Source organism: Numenius arquata, chromosome 3 (genome assembly GCF_964106895.1).
Source record: "Numenius arquata chromosome 3, bNumArq3.hap1.1, whole genome shotgun sequence".
Classification (NCBI taxonomy): domain Eukaryota; kingdom Metazoa; phylum Chordata; class Aves; order Charadriiformes; family Scolopacidae; genus Numenius; species Numenius arquata.
Genome location: NC_133578.1, coordinates 32,378,563 through 32,401,425, shown reverse-complemented (window position 1 = coordinate 32,401,425; position 22,863 = coordinate 32,378,563). Strand labels below are relative to the sequence as shown.

The 22,863-nt window shown below is 36.8% G+C and overlaps 1 protein-coding gene across 1 annotated transcript in view; it reads right to left on the bottom strand.

The window, feature by feature from the left end:
- Positions 1–22,863, bottom strand: part of PGAP1 (post-GPI attachment to proteins inositol deacylase 1) — a 35,330-nt gene that overhangs the window by 8,679 nt on the left and 3,788 nt on the right. The window contains exons 2-21 of the mRNA XM_074145393.1: positions 22,012–22,165; positions 18,353–18,528; positions 17,536–17,707; positions 16,322–16,482; positions 14,691–14,743; positions 13,971–14,037; positions 12,424–12,529; positions 11,193–11,248; positions 11,010–11,093; positions 9,217–9,266; positions 7,785–7,836; positions 7,495–7,572; positions 5,998–6,073; positions 5,640–5,713; positions 5,503–5,554; positions 4,731–4,797; positions 2,523–2,631; positions 2,118–2,156; positions 892–985; positions 156–246 (exon numbers count right to left, since the gene is read on the bottom strand). Coding sequence (XP_074001494.1) covers positions 156–246; positions 892–985; positions 2,118–2,156; positions 2,523–2,631; positions 4,731–4,797; positions 5,503–5,554; positions 5,640–5,713; positions 5,998–6,073; positions 7,495–7,572; positions 7,785–7,836; positions 9,217–9,266; positions 11,010–11,093; positions 11,193–11,248; positions 12,424–12,529; positions 13,971–14,037; positions 14,691–14,743; positions 16,322–16,482; positions 17,536–17,707; positions 18,353–18,528; positions 22,012–22,165 — 1,811 coding nt within the window. The remainder of the gene's footprint in view (positions 1–155; positions 247–891; positions 986–2,117; positions 2,157–2,522; positions 2,632–4,730; positions 4,798–5,502; positions 5,555–5,639; positions 5,714–5,997; positions 6,074–7,494; positions 7,573–7,784; positions 7,837–9,216; positions 9,267–11,009; positions 11,094–11,192; positions 11,249–12,423; positions 12,530–13,970; positions 14,038–14,690; positions 14,744–16,321; positions 16,483–17,535; positions 17,708–18,352; positions 18,529–22,011; positions 22,166–22,863) is intronic.

Genomic DNA, 22,863 nt, shown 5'->3' with positions numbered 1-22,863 from the left:
TATATCAACTAGTCCTCCTACTAGAGCCTTTCAAACAAAATCACAGTCAGTTGTTCACAATGATTACAGGCAAAGTAATATTCCTCCCCACCAATAGCTTATCTGAAACTTCTGTTTTGGAAATTGCTTTAAATAAGTAAGTTATGCAAACTCACCCCTGCAGAAACACAACAATGCTTATGAGAGGTTCTACTTTGTAGGGTTTAGCTGTCCTAACTAGCTCAAGGGAAAAGTCCGAACATTGGCCTAGAATCAAGAACAGAATGCATCCACAGTAACTATTTTGTCACGAACTTTAACAAAGAAGATCCACTGTAAAAAGGAAATTCAGACAAAGGTTTGAAAGCTTACTTTAAAGCAAGATAATTATGTCTTATAATAGTACTGTAAGTCAGCATACTTCATCATCAAGGCCCTTATTAGCTGGATGCTCATCCTCGGGTAATACGACAAGAGCTTCTGGAGAGATTACGGAGTTTGTTACAAACACCACCCAAATTTAAATAAAAACGCATTCTGTCTGAAGACATGAGTAAAAGTTAGTCTGCAAATCTCATCATCATGCAAGAAAGTATTTTTTGCATATTAAAATTATATTTTAAACTTTTTCATGAATTTTTAAGCAGGCTTCTATTGATTCTAAAATATTGTGCAACACCAATCATTTGCTAAGAAGGGACTGCAGAAATTCTGCTGCAACACAACCTTGGAGAACCACCAACAAAGAAAACCGAAACTGAAGAGCACAGATCCAAGTACTTGCACAAGTTCAATGATACTTAGCTTAAAAAATTCACAACTAGCTACTCTTTCAACAGTACATTGGATAAGTAATTTCTTTAAAAACACTTGTGACAAAAAAAAAAAAAAAATTTTTTTCTAGAAAGCTACCTGTTGATATCAACGTGCTCAATTGTCCTCCATAAGTAAGAAGAATATTAGAAACAACATAGACAGGAAGAGTGCCAGCATGGAACCTTATTATCTGAAAGACAAGGATTTTTTTATATATATATATATATATATATATATATACACACAAAACTTTATATTTTTATATATAACTATATTTTTAAAAAACACACACACACAAATATTATCATGAATCCAGTATGATAATGGGATTGGAAAAATCTTTCTTAAAAGATTCAAATAGTTTCTCATTTTGGTGCATAAGTATTTGATAGCAACCATTAGCAACTAATGTTATATATGGAAAATCCTCAGATCTCATAAAGGGCTAACTAAATGTGTTTTGATAAATGACCAAATAATAAATTAATGCTTTTTTTCAAGTCAAGACAAATATGAACACAGTAGCATGTTAATGGTACTAATGGTATTTCAGTAAAATAAATTAAGTAAAAGTAAGAGTATGCTTTCCAAGCAAAACCTGCATAGTTATATATGCATTTGGGCAAAGAATTTCATGTATGTGTTAATTGCTTCCGCTGTCCCAAATCATGAAGAGATATCTGAGTAATATACAATAGCACAGAAATTCTCCTAAAACAATAACAAAATGAAAAATCCTTGATATAAATGCATACATTCAAATAGAGCAACTTGCCAGTAATATTCTAGCACTACACTTAGGTGCTTGAGAATTAATTACTTTTTAGAATCAGAAAATTGCAGATGGCTAGTCTATTTTTACTGATACCAATGTCAAAATATATTCTTCATTGATAATCAAAGAAAATTTGTTGAAAAGGAGCATATGGATCTACTTAGACTTTTTTTGCTAACTTCTAGTTGATGCCAAATGTATTTTAAAGTTTTAACACTACTGACTCATCAGGCAAGAAAGTGAAAGTGACCTACAGTGTCATCCCTTTACAGATACCTGTCTAACCACAGAGCCAAATGCTCAACAGAGCTATTTACGATAGCTCTTTAGAGCCAGCGTGCTTTTTTAATTTTCTGAAAACTGAGGTCTGACATTTATCCGGACCGGATGCCTTCCCAAGTGACAAGGTTTTTAAGTGATCATTGAATAGTGTTCCTCTTGGCATCAAGAAGGAATTTGAAGTGCCGGAGTAGGGAAGGGAAGAAGGGAAAACTTCTACAGATGCTACAGACATTAAAGACAATCTAGTTGTAGAAAGTTTTCTTACTTGCCCAAGAATCTGTACAAGTGATGTCTTCAGAATTACCTTGATTAAAAAAAAACCCAAATATTTTATTATTTTATACAATGCTAAGAATAAGTTCAAAATACTTTTAAGAAGCCAACTTAAGTATTGGAATTCAGCAATCCCATAACTAAAATGTACAACAGCTTACTACTGACTTTTTAAAAACAAATGCTTTAAAGCTTTTCTTAGAAATGAGAGGCCAACTTTCAACAGTACTCCAGCTGTTGAAAAGTACTTGTAGCATGCATTACATTTACAAAAAGCCCTAACAGCCTACTTCTAGATTTGCTTAGCATTTATTTTGGTTAATTAGCTACATATTTTAAAAGACTGAATAATTCAAAGTGATGCAAACTAGCTATAAAATAAATTTTTATTACTCACTTCATATTGACAGTCTGAGGAAGAGTAAATATTTAACTCTGGAACCCTGTTGTCATTTTCAGGTTGAGGTGTATGCAGTTTTGCAGAAATCTCAGTAAAAGATGGAACTCTGAAACATCAACTTAATTGGTAATTGTCCTTATAATCAACAAAAGCCAAACGTGTCTTAGTCTTCAACAAGTACACATAAAACAGAACACTTCAAGCTATGAACAAAACGGTATAATGAACTTGTTCATCCTACCACAAAGAACTATGTAACATTCTCAATCCACTGTCCTCTGAACTATCAAGGGGCACAGTACTAATGAAAACAGACAAGTTTAGCATTAGCGTACACACTACCTCATAAAACATGTAAATATGCTGAGTGACAAGAATGGGAAGGACAGATTCTCAAGAATACAATTCAGTTTCCTGCAAGTATTATGTTGTTAGAAAATACAGGGAAAAAAAAATAGGGAGTTATCCTTAAGACCTCTAAAATAAACAAGGAAGACTGTTTTCCAGTCCTCTAAAATAAACTCAGGTTGTTCAACTGCAATTCATGAGTGACGCATATTCTAAGCTCTATCATTTGATTTTGTCAGGATAATGCTGCTGAAGCAACTCAGGGCTGCTGCATGACCCATCCGTCTGGTTACCAGTCACACAAGCTAGGAATTACCCCGGGAACAGGGACTGTACAGAAAACTTCTGGGACCCAGAAGCTCAGAGTTACCCCAGACAAGACAACAGGCACAAGTTTGGTCTGGACATAAACTAGGGAAATCCTGATGGTTTCCGTGGGTTGTACACAGCTTTCGTGGCTCCCTCAGGCATCACACCAGTTTGCTGGGCACCGTTTTGTTCCCACTGTGCCCCTTTCCACCAGTTCTTCCGCAGACCAGATGTAGGTTTGCTTGAGAGTGGCCCTCAAATATCCCCAGGATTGTGTCCCCCCTGAAGGTCTCACACGGCTGCAACGCCTGCAACAGGAGCTGGACATCAGATGCCTTCTGCTGCCTTGAGGGTTGTGCTGTTATTCCCTCACTAGGGAAATGCAGATTATCCTTCGGATGCAAACACAGCATCCCCCAACCAGCCAATGCCTCCCAGCGATAGCAACAGGCTGCCACCACCGGAGTGGCCTGAGAGCATCAGAAATGCCCAGAGCTTTTTGCAAAGGACAAAACGCTCGTTCCACACAGCTCTCTGAGGGCCAGGGCGCAGAGAGGGGCCAAAAGAGAGAACGCTGTGCTGGAACGGAAAGTCTTTCTGCTTTAGCTCACGCATTTCAGATCAGCCAGGGCCGATAGTGACTGACAAAAGCTGCTCTCCCCCCGCTGCTCATGGCTCCCTGCTAATTCCTCTACCACCGGTGTCCCTACAGCAACACTCAACCCCCCCGTGGGTCAGTACTGCCTTGCGTGTGGCCAGCCCGGGGGGCTGCCCGCTTCAGGGCTTGTTGTTTGCTTGGAAGCACTTGTTTTGCCAAGGAAGAGCTGGGGTTTTTCAGCCTGGAGAAGAGAAGGCTCCGGGGAGACCTCATGGCAGCCTTCCAATATCTGAAGGGAGCCTACAGGAGAGCCGGAGAGGGACTCTCTGTCAGGAGATGTAGTGACAGGACAAGGGGTAATGGTTTTAAATTGAAATAGGGGAGATTTAGATTAGATATTAGGAGGAAATTCTTTACTGTGAGGGTGGTGACGCACTGGTACAGGTGCCCAGGGAAGTTGTGGATGCCCCCTCCCTGGAAGTGTTTAAGGCCAGGCTGGATGGGGCTTTGAGCAACCTGCTCTAGTGGGAGGTGTCCCTGCCCATGGCAGGGGGTTTGGAACTAGATGATCTTTAAGGTCCCTTCCAACTCTAACCATTCTATGATCCAAACTGAAGGTTACGGAAAGAAGGCAGCATCCAGAGCAGCATCTCTATTCCCCACTCATGAGGGGGTCAAAGATTATGCTGAGAATTTCAGACCAGAAAATTTACTTCCTTTTTGAGAAAATTTGTGAGAAGTATTAAACAAAAAATTAGTGGATATTCTCATTCTGAGGAGAAGTCAAAACAACTGTCAACAAGGGCAGAAAGGTAAATGAGGAAGAGATGCAGAAGCCAAACACTTAAGACTGGAGAAGTTGTCTCACATCTGAAGTATTGCCACAACAAGATGTAAACATTCTTCAAAAACATATCAAAAAGTAAGGTATAATTGTTAAAATTCCTTACTTCGCTACAATTATTGAGTCTTCATGTGACCAAGGTATATGAAGTCGGTAAACACCAGGTTTTCTTTCTGAAATAGAAGAGAATTAAAAAATATAAAATTAATTAAGAACAAGATGTGGCAACTGTCTACAGAAACTACACTGCAAGTAAAACAAAGGTGGTACATAGATCACTATACAGAATGACTGTGCTTGCAGTTACATTGCAATTCACATTGCAATGCAGATCAGTGCAATTAACACTAAGCAAAAATGACATTTTTTTAACTCCTGCTGTTACAGAACAAGACGGTGAGACATCAATGTTTAAAGGCAGGACAGTTATGAGAAAGCTGTAACCTCAAGCTAATGAATCCATCATTTTTCTTTTTTTTTTTTTTTTTTTTTTTTGAGGCAAAGTCCTTTAGCATGCCATTCCGTTTAAGCTCATGTAGCTCAACGTTCAAATTTAAGTCCCATAATTAGCAAATAAAATCCTAGCCAAATGTGCTATTCTCGAGAAACGCTTTCAACATAATGCAGAGTCCTGCTTAAAGTTCAACTTCCCCTTGCTGGGAAGTAAGAAAAGCAAACATATGTGGACTAATTCCACATTTTCTTCCAACTATCCTTCTTAACAAAAAGTGGGAAGTGAGACACTTGAGCCGATTTTAACAGTACTGTCTAAACCGCATTGCATGAGAGGACTTTTTTTTTTTCCCCACCAGCTTCAGTCTTGAGAATTTTCAACAACTTTGTTTTATAAATTTATACTTTAGACAAGACGTATTTACCTTTGAGTGACTGGCAGTGGCTCTCTATATAAATTTTGAAAGCTTGATATATCTAGAACATAAAAACAAACAAAGTATCACTTACATTCTCCAAACAGTGGTTACGTTAGCTAAAAAAAATTAAGTACCGTTCTTACTTGGTTAAAGTGCTGGAGCTGTACGTTGTAAAGTAAGCCAGTTGAATTTAAAAGAATTTTGCTTGAAGAAAGCCCTGTAAAGGATGTATTATTTTCACATGAAGATAAGATTATTTGAGAACTCATTACACCTTCAGATATTTTTCTTCCAGGAGGCTTATATGCTTCTATATCTGTTAGTCAAAATCCCCACATTTTTCATTTTTTTGTCTGTTACTAACTAGAGCAGTATCAACTTTAGTAAAAAACACCCCTCCAAAACCTCTCTGGCTGTTGGAATTTTTAGGCAACTTTGTTATCCAAATGTTAGTAATAATAGTTTTCCATTTTTTCCCAAAAGTAATTATACTATACTTACCAAATGAAAAAAGATGCGTTACAGGAAGCTGTAATGTTCTGGAATCCTCTTTGAAGAATTCACAATCCAAAGTATACTGCAATTCAGGATATTAAATACAGATCTAAACCAAGCACAAGCCTTTGCACTTGCCAAATTCTATTCACAGGCTCAAGCAGAGTACAAGACACAAATACTGAAAAGCCACTTCTCCACACTACACCAGCAGGGCCCGGTGCGTAGTTCGTTCCTCTACACAGCAGTACAATTCGGGTAGCTTAAGCTTAACTTCCAGGTTACTCTGGCTCTCACCCATTTGCAGCAGCCTTCAAAAGGCTGTTCAAATAGCTGAGAATGACCTGAATCCAGCTCACACCCCTGCTTCTCAGGTAATCTTTTTTGGGGCTGGGGCCATTGCAAAGGACAGTGTCCAAACTCTGAATACAGTTTTCTAAGCTAAAAGAACCTTTAATTTTTGTCCTGAAGTTTAATCGTGCAAAAGCAAAGCAAAGTATCCAGCAGGTATGAGCTGTCCATCTCTAAGTATTTAGTTCACTTGAAAATTATTTTCCATCCCATTGTAAATCCAGCATTTGTTTACTTTTAAAGGCAGTTTCCAAGATTTAACACTGGACTGCAGCTTTGCAGGTTACATTTCACAAGTGATCTCTCCTATATCTTTGCTTATCAAGAATGTTGTATATTACTAATTTAACTGCAAGATGTCTCAGTCACAACTATCTGAAGATACACTCATAGAGAAGCATTACAATCACTTCAGCTGCGAGTAATTTCTTGGATCAGGAACTATTATACCACAGACGCAGAGATTGGAATTGTGTTGCAGAAAGGAATGTCAGGTCTATTTAGACTTTAAATTCAAGTTCAGTGTTCTGCCATTTTCAGGACTAACTAGAAAGGCCTGACAGACCCAGCTGGGTAATATGCAAGTCTGCTTAGATTCACTGCAAGTGTTCCTCTTACTGGGATCCTGAGAGGCCTTGACGCAAAGATATCCACCTCATCTGTGAGATTCAGAACTATCAAACTCTGCACAATTCAGTCTACCGCATTATTTGTGGTCTCAGAGCTTGCATAGGTATCTGTAACCAAGAATCCATATGTGGTGTTTTCAATTATCTACAGCGTTCTCTGCTACCGTGGATAAGAGAACTGACTGTTCAAAAAGATAACTGTTCAGGAATTCAATCAGAGTATTAAGAAAAACAAGGAAGAAGAACATTAGAATCTCCAACGAGAACTCTAAGAACTGGTTTGAGAGCTGTCCCTTTGTATATTTCAAGTACTATTCATGCCTTGCGTTTGGCATCTTATCAAATGAAAGTGTTTCTGAGGTGACAGAATATAACAAAGTTACCTTCAAACCACACTGGAGTGTAGGTCTATGATTTCTCAAAATCACTTAGCACATATTAAATACACTTTCTTTTCCTTCCGTCGTAGCATGTGAAAGCTATGAACACACTAAGCAAGTAATTTCTCCATTTTTTTTTTTACCTTATTGCCAACTGTGGGTGGTGCCTGAATGACAATGTGGGACAAAGAAGGGTAGTCCTGAAGTTTCAGTATTACAACCTAAAGGAAAAAAAAGGAAAAAAGGAAAAGCCATTACTGAATATATCCCTTAGCTTCCCCCTGGCCAGTTCCCAGACGTCCACCTCTTGTCCCCCTTCCTCTGGAATACAACAGCATGTTCCAATACTGTAAACAGAACAGATCCTTCTCCCATGGCACTCAACTACCCCACGAAGCACCTCTCCCACTTGCAAATTATGTACAATACTTACCTTGGTAGTTGGAAGTAACTCAGCTTTCCAGGATAAATCAGTAGCTTCCAGGCTGTAAAAATTCATGCACATTAAAGGATGAGCATATTCATTATGCAGGCACTACGTTATGACAGTGGATTAACATAGCCAGCTTTTCTCTATGTATATATGGATTCACATTATTTTAAATTGAGAACAAATTAGCAGTTAGCTACCATAGTAATTTATCAAATTGATAATAATTTCAGATACTACAAATCTTGTTTTTGCCAAAACAAGTTAAGCATAGCTCTCTGTATACACAAAACATTCAGCAGTTATTAGCCATGCAACTTCAGACACATAATGAAAATTCTTAACGAGCTAAAACAGCACTGGCATTGAATTAGCACACAGTTTTATTAGCATCTTTTAAATATCAAAAGTACCAATTTTTCCCATGGGAACATCTAAAACAAAAATTTTGTTAGCTGCTGCAGAGCTAACAGCAGTTCTAAAATGCTGTGTACTTATATTAAGTCAACACACTGAACTGTAACACATTCATTCAGTCATTTTAAGTTTTGATTTTTAGAATACTAGGATACTTCTGTTTCTCTAAATAACGTTACGTGACATCAGGACACAGTCCACAGCAAAAACACTATTATTAGATGAGGTTTTAGGTAGCAGTCCTGAACTAAGTTAAGCTGCATTCGATGCTGATCAAAGGTTATACAAAGAAGTAACAGTTAATTTCTCCTTGGATCAGGAAAAAGTAATTATGACATCTGGCTATCAGCTGGAGACAAGACTCTGTGGCTATACACCCCAGCACAGATCCCAGAACAGATAAATACTATGCTAAACCAATTCCACCTGGAAGCTTTCCCTAACCTGAAGGGTACATTGAATTTCCTTTGAGCTTAGTTAGCAAATGTAAGCCAAGCCAGTGTTTTAAATTCATTTTGTAATGGCTGTAATGGCTTGATTCAAATAATCACTAAATAACTCACTTTTCTAAATATTTTTCATGACAATAGCAATTTTGGAATAAGAAAAAAATAAAAGAGATGCTTCAATCCACTCTTCTGAAGACTTTGAGTGACATTTGATGTCTTCTGTGATAGGATTCTAAAGAGAAGCTACACACAATTTAGGAATCCTGCACAGCATGTAGTGTCCACAAAACGGCAACAGGAGCAACTTGTCACTGCTACGAAGGCCAAAAATATAGCTTAGAGAAGAAAAAGGTCACCTATTTTATTCTGTAATCATGCTGTAGTTTTGAGAAAAACTATTCTTTCCTGCTTTCTTGGTGATACAGAAAGCATGAATTATTCACAGTAAGAATTTTACTCTTCTTCCTAATCTCTTCCTTTCTAAGGAGAAGGATATTTCATATGCTTTAAATTCAAATGCCGTCTCACAAGATCCATTTGAATAAAGAACAGGAACTGTTTATACCTACCACATCGATGAATTACTGTTGATACAGCCATAAATCCAGCTACTTGTGTCCTGTAAAATCAATACCATAAAATAGTACATTACCTATGTGCGATTTATTTATAAATATATTAAAAATAGCAATTCTTTACTCCAAACAATGCAGGAGTTAATGCTGATAATCTCCAAAACTGCTATATGTGCACTGTTTCAGTACACCAGATCTCAGCAACTCTTCCAAAAATCCTCTGATAGCAGAACCTTGGCGCAATTAACTTACTGAGAAGAGGAACAAACTTCCTTCTTCATCTCACTTCTTTTCTATTAAGTGTGTCTGCAGCAGCCATCTCTATAGTGACCAAAATCTAATAAGAATGTGAAATGCTGAAGTGTAAAAGTGAAGGTGATGATAAAACCAGTCCTTCTTAGATTTCCTCAATTATTTATAATGAAAGATACCCACCAACTTTTTTTCTTCGTTTCACAGTGAAGTCAGACTTCTAAGTTAACAGCAAGTGATATCCTACATTAGAAGTCTGACATCATAAACTTGGAATTACAGTTACAAGGATGGAAAGATGAAATATGAGTGGGGAAATATGATAATGGGGTTTTCTACAAACTTCCATTTGCCACCTTCTCTATTTATGAATCAATACATTTACTAAAAACAAGTACAAGGTTAAGCAAACAAACTTTCATCATTACTCTTTAAAAACAAAAAATAATCTGCCTTATATATGATGTAAAATTCAATTTTACTAAAGTTCAATCTTTCCTAGCTGAAAGAAACATCTCAAGGTACGATTCTAAGCAGTGGAGGAATGCTTTAGATTTTTCATGTTCTACTGCTCCCCAACTTAAGCATTTAAGTGTTCTGAAGCAATAGCACCGTGATGCAAGTATCTCAGACGTTGTTCTGCACCTCCTCCTCCTCAGGCAGTATACTACTCCTGTCTTTAAGATATAGCAAAGGCAAAAGTTACCCTATTAACACACAACGAAGACCACAATAAATGTGTAAATATTGAAGGCGCTACTGAGAAGGAAAATTAGAAAAGCACTGAGAATATGCAATCTTTTTTCACAATAGTGGTATAAACCCCTTCTTTGGTAAGGGAAGGAGTGGTAATAGGGATGGAATGGGAAAGCATCTCATTTTCCTAGCTACTATTCTAAAATACTCACAGAATTCTGAAAAGCATATTTATCCATCTCCAGTTTGCCAAGAGATTATATTCATTCCGTTCAAAAAATATTAAAAAAAAAATTTGAAAACATTTTGGCCGAATGTCAAGTGAAAAATATGAGAAATGCACATTATTGCCTCTCAATAGAGGAAACAGTTGAGAAAGTGCTGTTTTCTCATCTGGCTTCCATTCACTTCCACTGCGAAGTGGAAGGTCTCTGTAGCCTTTTAGACTCACTTAAATTTTATTATGGGAAAGCAAACCTACAAACAGCTTTCCCAAATTAGAAGTATGGCTGAAGCCTGGCAGCACTAAAAATAACTTCTTAATTCAAAACCATCAATATAGAACTGCACTAAATTAAAAGAGAAAGTAATCTGGGGCTAACCAGAGTCAAAAATAAAACATTTGAGGTTCAGGTGGCGTTGACGGTTTCAGATCTTGAACACTAAGTGTGACATGGTGAAACTGGAAGTACATCTAACACAATGTATTAGACTGTGAATGTAAATGGTTGTCAGTAATTTCAACTGTTCATTAAACTGTCTTAAAACTGCAGCAAATCTAAACTACAAAAATACAGCTTTATAGAGAAATTCCAGAAATTAAAGAAGTATTTTCTCACCAACATACTGTTTTCACAGTAAACATGACTGTATGATTTTCTGTGGCTTGCAAGAGGAAATGTGAAATATTTTCCATCAGAATCCTTGAAAGAAACAAGATTGCTCATTAGTTAAAAAAAAACAAAACAAAAAACAAAAAACAAAAGCCATAAAAACACAATGAGGAAAAAAATGTTACTTACATTGTAAAATGAGTAAGTCCATTTTGAGGCTTTGACTGTAATCCACATGAAGGCTCCTAAAAATAAATATGTTTTTATATGCCACACTGCAGGAACTATTTCCTTTTCTCCAAAATCTTATCTTTATCTTTTATTCATAGCCACTGTCTTACCTCGTATCTGTAAATGGCCATAAACTTTACAATGATTGCTACTGCTTAGAATTACATGCAACAGTTATCATCAGTTACACTGGAAACACCAAAAGCCTAGGATCCAATGGCTACATAGTAATTGTAAAATAAAAACCCTATGGATCTTGAAACAAAGCTCTCAAAGCAACAAACCAAATAAGAAACTGAATTATACTAATATAATTACAGGCTAGGTGACTGATTAAAGCTCAAGCAACATTAGAAACAGCCACAGTCTTCCTTTCTGTCAGCCTTTTAAGAAAACTAGTACAGAAACTTGTGTAGAAGCAAATCAACGATGAAGTGAATAACGTGTAAGAAAAAAGTAGCAGTTTAAAGATATGTCTGGAGAAAAAGAATAAGACAGAATAATGAAGAGATCGGAGGTACAAACAATGCAAATTGTCATGCAAAAAAGTTATTATCTTTCTCCTCTGTAACTAGAGTAACAAATTCAACACAAACTTAGCTAAGCGTCAAGAGGTCACCACAAACAGGAAGCTGCTAACGTGAAATCCAATTTAAACATATTTCTCCCTATTGCTAAAAACTGACCCTCAAAATGGCAAACAAACAAACCAATCAGTTCCACAACCTCTTTTTACCCTGCCATGTCATGAAAAAAAGGAACTCACTGGTGAAGCTGATCTGAATATTCAGGATTTCAATGAGTAGCACAAAACTAACACAATGGCCCTACAACACCCATACTATCCCTCTTGCAAGCATGGGATGCAAGCACAGATTAGTACTTTCAACATCCTGCTATTCCCAGTTTCTGAGATTGTCTACTGGACACCCCGGTGTAAATATGATTCCTGCTCGTCCCCCAGAATCTAAGCCACATAAACTGTGACAGACTTTTGCTCCTACCCCTTTTAATCTATTTAGTGCTGAAACCACACAAAAGTTGACAGTTCACGTCTATAACCCATGTATTATTTTAGCAATGTCTGAAGAAAGACAAAATGTATTCCAGAAGTTGGGGTTTTTTTAATAGTTAATCTTCTCGCTAAGGAGTATCATTAAATCCTGTTTGAAGAAAAACTGCTGCACACCTGTGAGTTCTGTAAAAGCTTCAGGATTTTCCTCAAATATCTTTGCAGGGTGTCTCACAAAGTGGTGATTCAGTACAGCCATTCTTTTCTTTGGATCCTCAGTTATCTAAAAAAAGAACACATTGTCAAATTTTATTTGACCAATTTGTGTGATGTACAATCATCACATGACCATAGCTTGCAATGCAGTTTTTGGGATGAGAGGCAGGAGAGATTGTTAGAAGACATGATACATTTTCTATTCTAAATTCAATAATCTGAACAAATAACGTGCCATCAATAGTCAATCACTGCAATACAGAAAGTCTACACATGTTATGAAGCATAGCTGAAACTAAAGAGTTTTATATGCTTGCCTACTCTGAACAAAAGGAAACCATTCTATTAAACTTTCTTTCTAGACACACATGCATTCTTCCTGAAATAACACACTTACATCAGAGTTTAGGAAAAGTTCTCATTTATATTTACTAGTCTGAATTCACAAATCCAGCTTACTACATCTTGTAATATTTCAAGCATCCAGATAGCTGTAGAGCTACAGTGAGATTCGCTTTCATTTGGGGCTTTTTTTTGGTTGGTTGGTTTACTCAAATTTACAGGAGTAATTTTTGTCCAATTCAGCTTTCAAAAACTGTGGCCATTACAACTGATGTCTGAAAAGTTTTACCCTCCAGCAACTGCCAGTCAACTCCAGAACTACTGTACCCCCTTTTTGTCTCTCTAAATCCCATGTTAAAGTGAGTACACATAAGAAACAAGAGAAGTCTGCCCCAAACAGCCTCAAAAAGAACACCTGGAAGCCTTCCTCTTCTACATCTGGGGCTCTGCTCTTACATATTTTCAACCTCTTGGACCTTAATTCCAATTCATGTTTATTGCTGCATAACATTTCAGAAAGAAAACAGAGTACAATAGGAGATTTCTCCAACAGTTCTCAAAAAGTAAGATACAGGATATTTATTTAGAAAAGCAATAAATAATGTTAGCTGGAGTTAAACAAATATGCTAGTATTTTACTTGCATTCTATTTTTGTAAGTGTAATTTGCAAAAGAGCACCACAAATACATGCTGGTGCTGACCACTGTGACAACACCACATGGGGAAATTTGAGAAGTATTATGTCTGAGTTAACTATCAGTTTTCCCTCTTTTGTATAGTAGTCAGAGAAGGCAACTCAAACACACTTTGAGAAGTCACATTCAAAGCTACACAGCTAGTGAAATTTGCTTATCCTAGTGCAAGGTCAACTAAACCTGCTGCATTATGGAAGAAAAGTTCAATCCACACCCCAAATATAAAGCATCAAGCAGTCAATCTTAAAACTGAGTTAACACCCAATTATTCCCGACACGTTGGTCAAACAACACAAAGCTACACAATTTTTCAGTCACTGGTACAAAACAGCAACAATTTTCTCAGCATGACTTACAGTAATCAAAAAGGAGTTTTCTGTGTAACAGGATGACATTTGTCCCAATCTAGCATTCTGGGATGGAAGAAGAAAGTGTGATGGGGAAATATACGGGAGATCACATATACAAACCTGCCTTGTATTTTCATCTACGAGATCAAAAAAAGCTCTAATGGTAGCCAGGATCAATTCTTTGCACCTAAAAGGCAAAATAAGTAAAATTAAATATAGAAAGGAAATATCCAGGAGAATAAAAGTGGTCAGAAGAGACATTGTGATAATATTGTGCTGAAGTTAAATTATTGTATAAAGTGATAACAGTAGAGAACAGACAGATGTATGGTCAGTCAATTATGGTCAGTCGGAAGGACATGGGCCTATGGAAGGACATAGACCTATTGGAACGGGTCCAGCGGAGGGCCACAAATATGATCAGAGGGATGGAGCACCTCCCCTATGAGGACAGACTGAGAGAGCTGGGGTTGTTCAGCCTGGAGAAGGGAAGGCTCCGGGGAGACCTCATAGCAGCCTTCCAATATCTGCAGGGAGCCTACAGGAGAGCCGGAGAGGGACTCTCTGTCAGGAAATGTAGTGACAGGACAAGGGTAATGGTTTTATATTGGAAGAGGGGAGATTTAGATTAGATATTAGGAAGAAATTCTTTACTGTGAGGGTGCTGAGACACTGGAACAGGTTGCCCAGAGAGGTTGTGGATGCCCCATCCCTGGAAGTGTTTAAGGCCAGGCTGGACGGGGCTTTGAACAACCTGGTGTAGTGGGAGGTGTCCCTGCCCATGGCCAACTCTAACCATTCTATGATTCTATGATAATTAACCTTTGTTCATTAGCTTACCACACTATGGAGAGATGGTCTGTTGAGGCCCAAGCTCTAGGCACAGCAGAGCTCTATTTGGGGAAGGAAAAAAGTTAAGATTTGGCTAATGTTCAACATTTTAAAATTCTAAGTAAGCATTTCCCCTTTCCTTATTTAAAAATATTTGTGCAATTATTAAAAAGAGTAGTGTTTATGTTAAGAGTTGCAGGAACTAAGGTACAATAGAATGACTTCTGTAGTCAAAAATTTTAAAAGCGCTGAAGGACTTGTAAAACAGGACTTGTGAAACAAAATGACTAAGCTTTCTATATTAGATAGCAGAGTCTAATGGCGAAAGGGCAAATAATAGTATGGAGAAAACTTACCAAAAATTTCTTCAAAGACTGCTTTTATGAATAATCTTACTATTTTAATAAGGGATCCTGGCACACAAGAAAAGAAGCATGCCAGTGAAGCTGCTGCTGAAAAAGCAAGGGCATCCTCAACAGAAAGGAGCATCAGAAGACCATGCAGGAAGAACTGGACAGTCTGAAGCTATTCATTTATATAAGTGTATTGCATTTTAGGGGCTAATGATATCAAAAATACCTCCCATAAATGGAGCTCATCACCTAGTTGTACAACTTGAATCAAGTAAGCTATGAACTATTGATACATTACAGCCAGGAAGAAAAAAAACAAACCAAACAACAACAACAAAACACCCCCCAGAACAAAACCCCCAAACCAAAATAACTAAAAACCACGCAAAAGAACTGGTACCACTACACATGAAATCTCATGCAAAATTCTGGTCACCAACACTCAAGAGAAATGAAAGTAGAGCAGATGCAGAGAATGGTTACTAGGACAAAGGGAACACAGAGTTAATCCTCTTAGCCTAGCAGCATCAGGGCTGAGACTATTTATAGACAGCTTTCTGTTGCAATGGACAGGGAGGTAAACACCACGGGAATAACAACTACTTCAGATAACGCTTCAAGTTGATGTCAAAAGGCATTTAAAAGCTGACTTGTGCAGTAAACAAGTTGGAAATTACAAATTTTCTTCCTACTGAGGAGTGTTTTCCAGCTTCTTCCACGTTGGGAACAGGTTGATGGCAGGGGGATGGAAAGACAAACCTAACTGCTTCCATGATGTTGCTTGATTAGTTTTGGGAGGAGATAGATGCCTGCAAGAGCAGAAGACTGGACTTGATAATCCAGTAGATCCTTTCTATTCCCAATTTCTTTGAAAAACAGTAAATACAAGAAGAAGGCTTGAAGCCAAAGTTGTCTTTTTATAATCAAACCAGAAGTCTATTCGCATACTGCACATCTGTCAGTCTCCATATACACATCTCTTGTAAAAACACAGGAAAATAAAACCTGAGTACTGAAACTAAAAAGCTGCAAGAAGGTGGCGAGAAGAAACAGTATCAAGCAGTAAAAGATTAAAATCCACCCCAACACATCCTCTTCCAGTGGACACTCATTTAGACTACATCAACTATTTATGATTTTACAACCATACACTACTACTTTGTGTTTTCACATGTAGTTATACTATGCTGCACATATAGACTAATTGTAGACACCGATACATGCATTACACAAACAGCTATCTAACATAGCTCCATGCAAAACCAAAAAAATAGTTTGCTTTTTTACCACAACAGATAAGGCACTGTCATGTTGACTCAATCTTGGTAGAAAAGCCAGTCCTGAACGAACTTGGTAATCTCTGAATCCTCCCGCCACAGAAAGAGTAGTTAAATTTCTTAAATCTTGGGCCTTTAGAATCCAATGATTGTTTACAGCTGTATAAAAATCTATAAAATATGTTAAAATCAATCACAGTTTCCCCATAAGTCTGCTTGATATACAACAAAGCTATAGAAATATTTAACTGAAAGTTTCTGTAAGCCCCCCCCAGAGGCATTCAAGCTTTGATTTATATAAGGAAGGAAAATTATTGTTTTAACCCCAAGAAAGTAGCAGCTTGGAAAGACAGATAAACGTATACCTTCTGTATCAGCTAAGCACACATATTGTTTGAGTAGCAAACCACAGATCTATTTTAAGGACAGACAGAATCCAGAAACAGACAGCAAGGAAGAAGTATTGCATTGCAATCAATTGTAGGAGAGAGAATTAATACAAGCACAGTAAATCAAATTCAGCAGCTAAAGATAATCCATTCCTCTTGGGTGCCACAGAGAATAATGAAAATAAATGTCTATTCCCTTTCCTTCATCAATTCCCTCAATATCTATATGCAGCAACACATTATCACTGAGCATATATTTCACCAGTATAGTTTAGTCAAATCTAGCTTTTCTAGAAGTCTATAGTACATGCATAAGATTATACTTCATTTTTTATGCCACAGTTATTTAGGTGAGCAGAAAATGTGACCTTTTGCGTAAATATATTATATAAAATATTATATCGACATTTAATATTCTCGCACACCCTCCCCCAACTTTTAGGTGTGACAAACATTAAATTTAACAACTCTATTTAGGCAATGTATTTGATAAAGGCACTACAGAGGTCAAGTTTTATAAAAAAGAAAGAAAAAATGTCATTTGCTGGAGAGCTTACAAATTTAGTAATATGCTCTGCAACTTACTAAAATTACAAATTATTGAGAGTTCCAGGCCCTGCCCACAAGCTCAAGTCCACATAACTCATGTTATGACATCTTATTTTTTCTCAGTATCCTAGTGCCCTCACACAACCACCTGATAACAAAAGATAGAATAATTACAGTAAACAAGAAAACAGCACATTTTGCTGTTGATTTGCAAGAATCTCACCCATCAGTGCTTGAGAGGATTGATAAAGAAATACAATGTAATGAGATAACCTGCAATACTTACCCGTAAGATATTTGTCTAAAGGCATTACGGGTGCAACATGAGGTGTGGCTTGTGTAATGAGGAGTTTTATAAGTTCAGGCTTAAAATTCTTCAGAGTAAGCAATGCTCTTGCAACAAGACCACCCATGGAATGACCTACTATTGCAACACTGGTTGGAGCAAATTCTCGATCCTTAAGCAAAGAGCAAACAGTAATTAGACACATCAAAAATAAATTTGCAAAAACAGATTTGACATTGAACTATGGTTATCAGTTATACATTTTTCCCCCAAAATTAACTTACGTCCTCTCAAGTATAATAATAACTAGTATCAACTTCACAAGTTTACAAAATGAATATAAATTTAGTTGTTATCTCAAAAAAATGTGCTTAATGTGAAGTTTGCAGCTCAAAAGGAAATATTATATAGCCCGTGGAAGCATAAGAAACTTCAGCTTATTTTAATTTCTGAGACTCTTAGGCTATCAAAGAGCTTTCCTAGAGAGAACTAGATGTAAAGTGATGCTATGCTAGTATTTTAATAAGCTAGGGAAAGTTTACATCTCTACTACAAAAAAAGCATACGTTGTGCATGAAGTATTTACTTAGAAACACAATTAAAGGACCTAAAACTATGGCTCTGGGATTCTCACAGGCATTAAAAATCTATTAAAGAGCAACACAGTTCTCTATTGCACTATCATCAGATTCAATTACACACACATTATAAAGTCTCCCTTCCCTTACTCATCATTCTTCAGTTTTCCAGCAGAAAAGGCAGCTCAGAATCCCATTCCAAAATGCAAGTACATTATTCAGCATACATCACCACTTACCTTGTACAACTTAAGAATTACTTTTATGCATTCATGCACAAACTTGGTCTGTCGTTGCAGGCTACCACCATACAATGCAACCAACTCCTCATTGAAGTTGACACTGAAGAAATTAAAATGATACTTGAAATCAACATCTTCTGCTTTTCTAAGTGCAATGGAGCCAAGAGAACGTACTAGGAAAAGAAACCATATTAATTAGAACAGTCTAATAGTCACTGCTTAGCACCATCATTAGTAGAGAAAGACATAAATATATAATCTATTAAAAAACAAAATGTTATCTTAAATCCATTGTTCATCTCAAGTAATTTACAGAAGTAGAAAAAAGGATGAAAAACATCCAAAAGCAAATAATCTCTTCCTAACATGCCATCACAGTCGTTTTACAAAAACAGATTTGCAGACATAAATAATCAGGGCAAAAGTATCAGCCAGTCACTATCAGAACTGAACTGTAAAATGAGAACAGAAATCATTATTCCCTACTTTTATAAGAATCCCTCTGGTAAAAAAAATATTAGTAAACATATCTTAACAAGAGCTTACAGAAGAATCTGGAAAAGAACAAACCTGATGAGATGAAAGGAAAGTCTGGATTGGCTTACCAAGTGCTGTATACTATGCTTATGGCAGTTAACCATGTGACCTAGATTACTGCTGACTACAGAGATATTTTATGGCAAAATAAAGATCAAGGATTATGTTCCTCCATCTGAGGGCTGCTTTTCTCACCTCATTTGCACCTTCTTACTGCCACCAGGACAAAGCGGCGAAACAAGTAGTCTTGACTTCAACTCTAGCTTCATTGCTACTGCTAAGCTTTCCCAAAATTCTTTTCAAGACCATCAACTCTAGGAAAACATTCCCAAATACCACCAAGATATGTATGGGGGATTGGAAAAACAAACCCCAAAGGACACTTTTCCACCTAAAATCTTGAGGAAGGAAATGTTCTGTTTACAAGGTCTTGCTTCTGACCAGTCTTCTCCATCTAACTCCAGCTGCTATTTAATACAGCCTTCTGAGTGCAGAATTGTCCCCGAGTTTCCATGGAGACATGGCAGAATGGGAACAGTAAAGGCTGCAAATAAAAAAGCATGATAGGGAAAGAAGAAAATAAAAGAGAAAGTCCCAAAAGGAAGTATATACTTTTGCAAAGGAACTAATGATCGCCAGAAAGGGGTGCCCAAATCCAGCACACAGAAGCAAGATTCTTCTACAGTGCAACAGTTTGAGAGACCTGCAGCCTACAGAATCCTCCTTCAGAAAAGGCTGCTATAGAAATTTACGTATCAAACAAATTTCAGCAAAGTTAATGAAACTGAAAAGTAATATTTATTAAATACTTCATATGTTCAGACACCCAGCATGATGAAATTTATAGATCTAATTTGTAGCTATCATTTCACCATTTCTATCTAAAAGTAATAAGCAATAAGAAAACCTTTGAAATGATTTGAAAAGGCCTAAAATGCAATTAAAAGATCAAATACATTGTCACAACTTTATACCTTGAAAGTCATGGTAAAAGGAACAAGAATATTGCCAAAGATCACAGGGCAAGCATGTGACAGATTCCTAAATAAAACTCAGGATTTCAACTCTCCCAATCTCAGGTTCATTCCCAACAACTAAACCAGACTATCACCTTTTAGTTAAAGCCTGAATTTTGTACGTTTTTCAAAGGTTCATTTTAGTGGCCATGAAGGACGATGAACTAAGATGTTTCAAAAGTCATAGAATCATAGAATAGTTTGGGTTGGAAGGGGTCTTTAAAGGTCATCCAGTCCAACCCCCCTCCAATGAGCAGGGACATCTTCAACTAGATCAGGTGGCTCAGAGCCCTGTCCAACCTGACCCTGAATGTTTCCAGGGATGTGGCATCTACCACCTCTCTGAGCAACCTGTTTCAGGGTTTCACCACCCACATTGTAACAAATTTCTTCCTCCTATCTAGTCTAAACCTGCTCTCTTTTACTTTAAAACCATTACCCCTTGTCCTATTGCGACAGGCCCTGCTAAAAAGTTTGTCCCCATCTTTCCTATAAGCCCCCTTTAAGTACTGAAAGACCACAATAAGGTCTCCTTGGAGCCCATAACACATCAAAATAACAGGCCCAGCAAAGGCAGCAGCAACACTTCCATCTTCATTGTTCAGCAAATATGAATATATTTTAAACAAGTAAGAAAATAACACCACCACCTTCTCTGCTCATCTAGGTATCAGAATTAAAATGTGCTATGCCACAATAAATTCTGAAAGAAATATAAATTTTCATAAATTCCATCGTAAAACCAAAATTATTCTGAGCCACTGAATAAAGCAGAACAATTTATTTTAACAAAGATTTTAAAAAATGAACATAACTTATTGACAGTCTCCCTAAATCAATTTCTCAAAACAAATAATAAATATTTACTGATCTTAAGGGGCGCATTATATACATAGTACTTCTGCTCAGCTAGTTTAAGTTTTTCTTCATATATTTCCTTTTGATTCCTAAGATACTCTGAAAGTATTATTTTATTTCCTACATTGTGATGTACTGCCATGTTTTTAGAGACAGCATAATTCAGATTTGCAATACCTTATGCACAATTACAAAAGTCCATATGGTATGTCTCATAATCATTATGTTCATTATCTTCTTTGGATACTATTGTGCCTGCAAGTCTGTGTAAGTTTTCTGAAAGTACAAGTTGGTAAAATACTTGACTTTGTTATAAGCTAAGCAGGTATGTTCTCAAAGAAAAAACTTTGTAAGAGTTCTCTAAAAGCAGATAATTTAATCAAGTTCAGTGCAAATATAAGGAAAAATGATCACAGTAAGACATCAGGATTTAGACTGGGGTGTTTTTCCCCATACATACACATCAATTTGACTAACATCATTAGTGTGTTACTAACTGTTTCAAAGCACATTTTAGAGAACAAAAATAATGGTCTGACAAACCCAGCCTGCAAGAAATACTGGATACTGGAATAAACAAACACAATACTTCATCAAAGTACTAACTTTGGTATTTACAATGAAAAATAAAAACGCTTTAAAACTATTACTTCTTTTCATTTGGAGCCTAGAAGCGTAAGAGGGAATAACATGGAAAACAAAAGCAGGCTATGTGTACATTGAGAAGATGATGCTAAGGAAAAACCACCACATAAAGAGGTAGGAAATAATGAAGCTACAGGGCAAGCCACAAGATTAAGTTTATTTCTATAGCACATATTTACTTAAAGCATATATGGTAGCTTGTTCAGTTTCCTCTAATCAAATTCAGGTCTTGTTTTATTTGGCATAACTACGCTAACCCTTGTTCAAATCAAAACCAACGAGACGTTTACGATCAAAAACACAGCAAGGGTGCAGTGCTGCCCTAGGACAGAATAAACGGTACTGTTTCTGGCTATCAAAAATCAAAGTGTTACTCCAAGACAAATACTATAGCTCAACCGTTCAACTGATTTCAAACAAAAGTGAAGTCTTCTGCCTGCTTGAAATTAACCATGGACTAACAAGGATATCTATACCATAATATGATCAACAATTATGATTTCTGTTGATATTATTTCAAACAGAAAACTTCTTGCCATTAAGTAATGCATAAATATGAGAGCTCTTTGTAACATACCTATAACTTAGCCAAATGCTTACCTTGTTTGTAACTGCCAGCGTTCCCAGGAAGAAAGAGAACTGGAATTCCTGTCAAGAGGAGATTTTTGTTTTCTTCAGCGTAGTTTCCTTCCCCATAAAGATAGAGCTCATATACTGGGTATCTTCTGGCTGTTTTCTTCGGTAATTTTATTTTCTGTTGTAAAAGTTAAAAAGAAACCAATTATTTTGTCTAAATTGTTACAAACAATAAAATATAGCAGCTATTCAGTAATTTCAATGACCTGGCTTAAGTTTTATGTATTGTTTTAAATTACAGTCTAAAGAATACAGAATTAAAACCTGGGGTTTGCTTTAAAAAATAAGTATCAGGCATTTTGTTTAACTAGGTATTACTGTGCATGAATGGCTGCAGTTACTTGAAAGAGCTCTTAATTTTAACTGGTTTTGAAACCCAACCATGTCAAAACCCAACCACTTCCCCCAGGACACAAGAATTTGAGAGCAGAAACTGGAGCATATGAGTGATCCTAATAATTGCTACTGCGCCTGAACGGTTCTGGAATCCTTTCCAACACTACATAACTCGGAACAAGGATGTGCTACCACACCTGATATCAAAGCTAAACCTTGAGAACAGGGTTATGTAGGTGGCTGTCAGATGACAACTACTATGTCAGGGTAAATCGCAGATGCTGTGTGAACTCTCTTAGGTGATTTTTACCTGCAGTGGGAATTTCAACAGTAGTAGTAGCCACCTGAATATGACTTGTCAGAAAAAATAAACCCGTGATACTCTGGGGGCTTTTTTTGTTGTTCTTGTTTTCAGTCGGTTAGGTGGCCTGGCAGCAAACAACCTAGTTTTGTGATAACTCAGGATCCAATTTACACAGT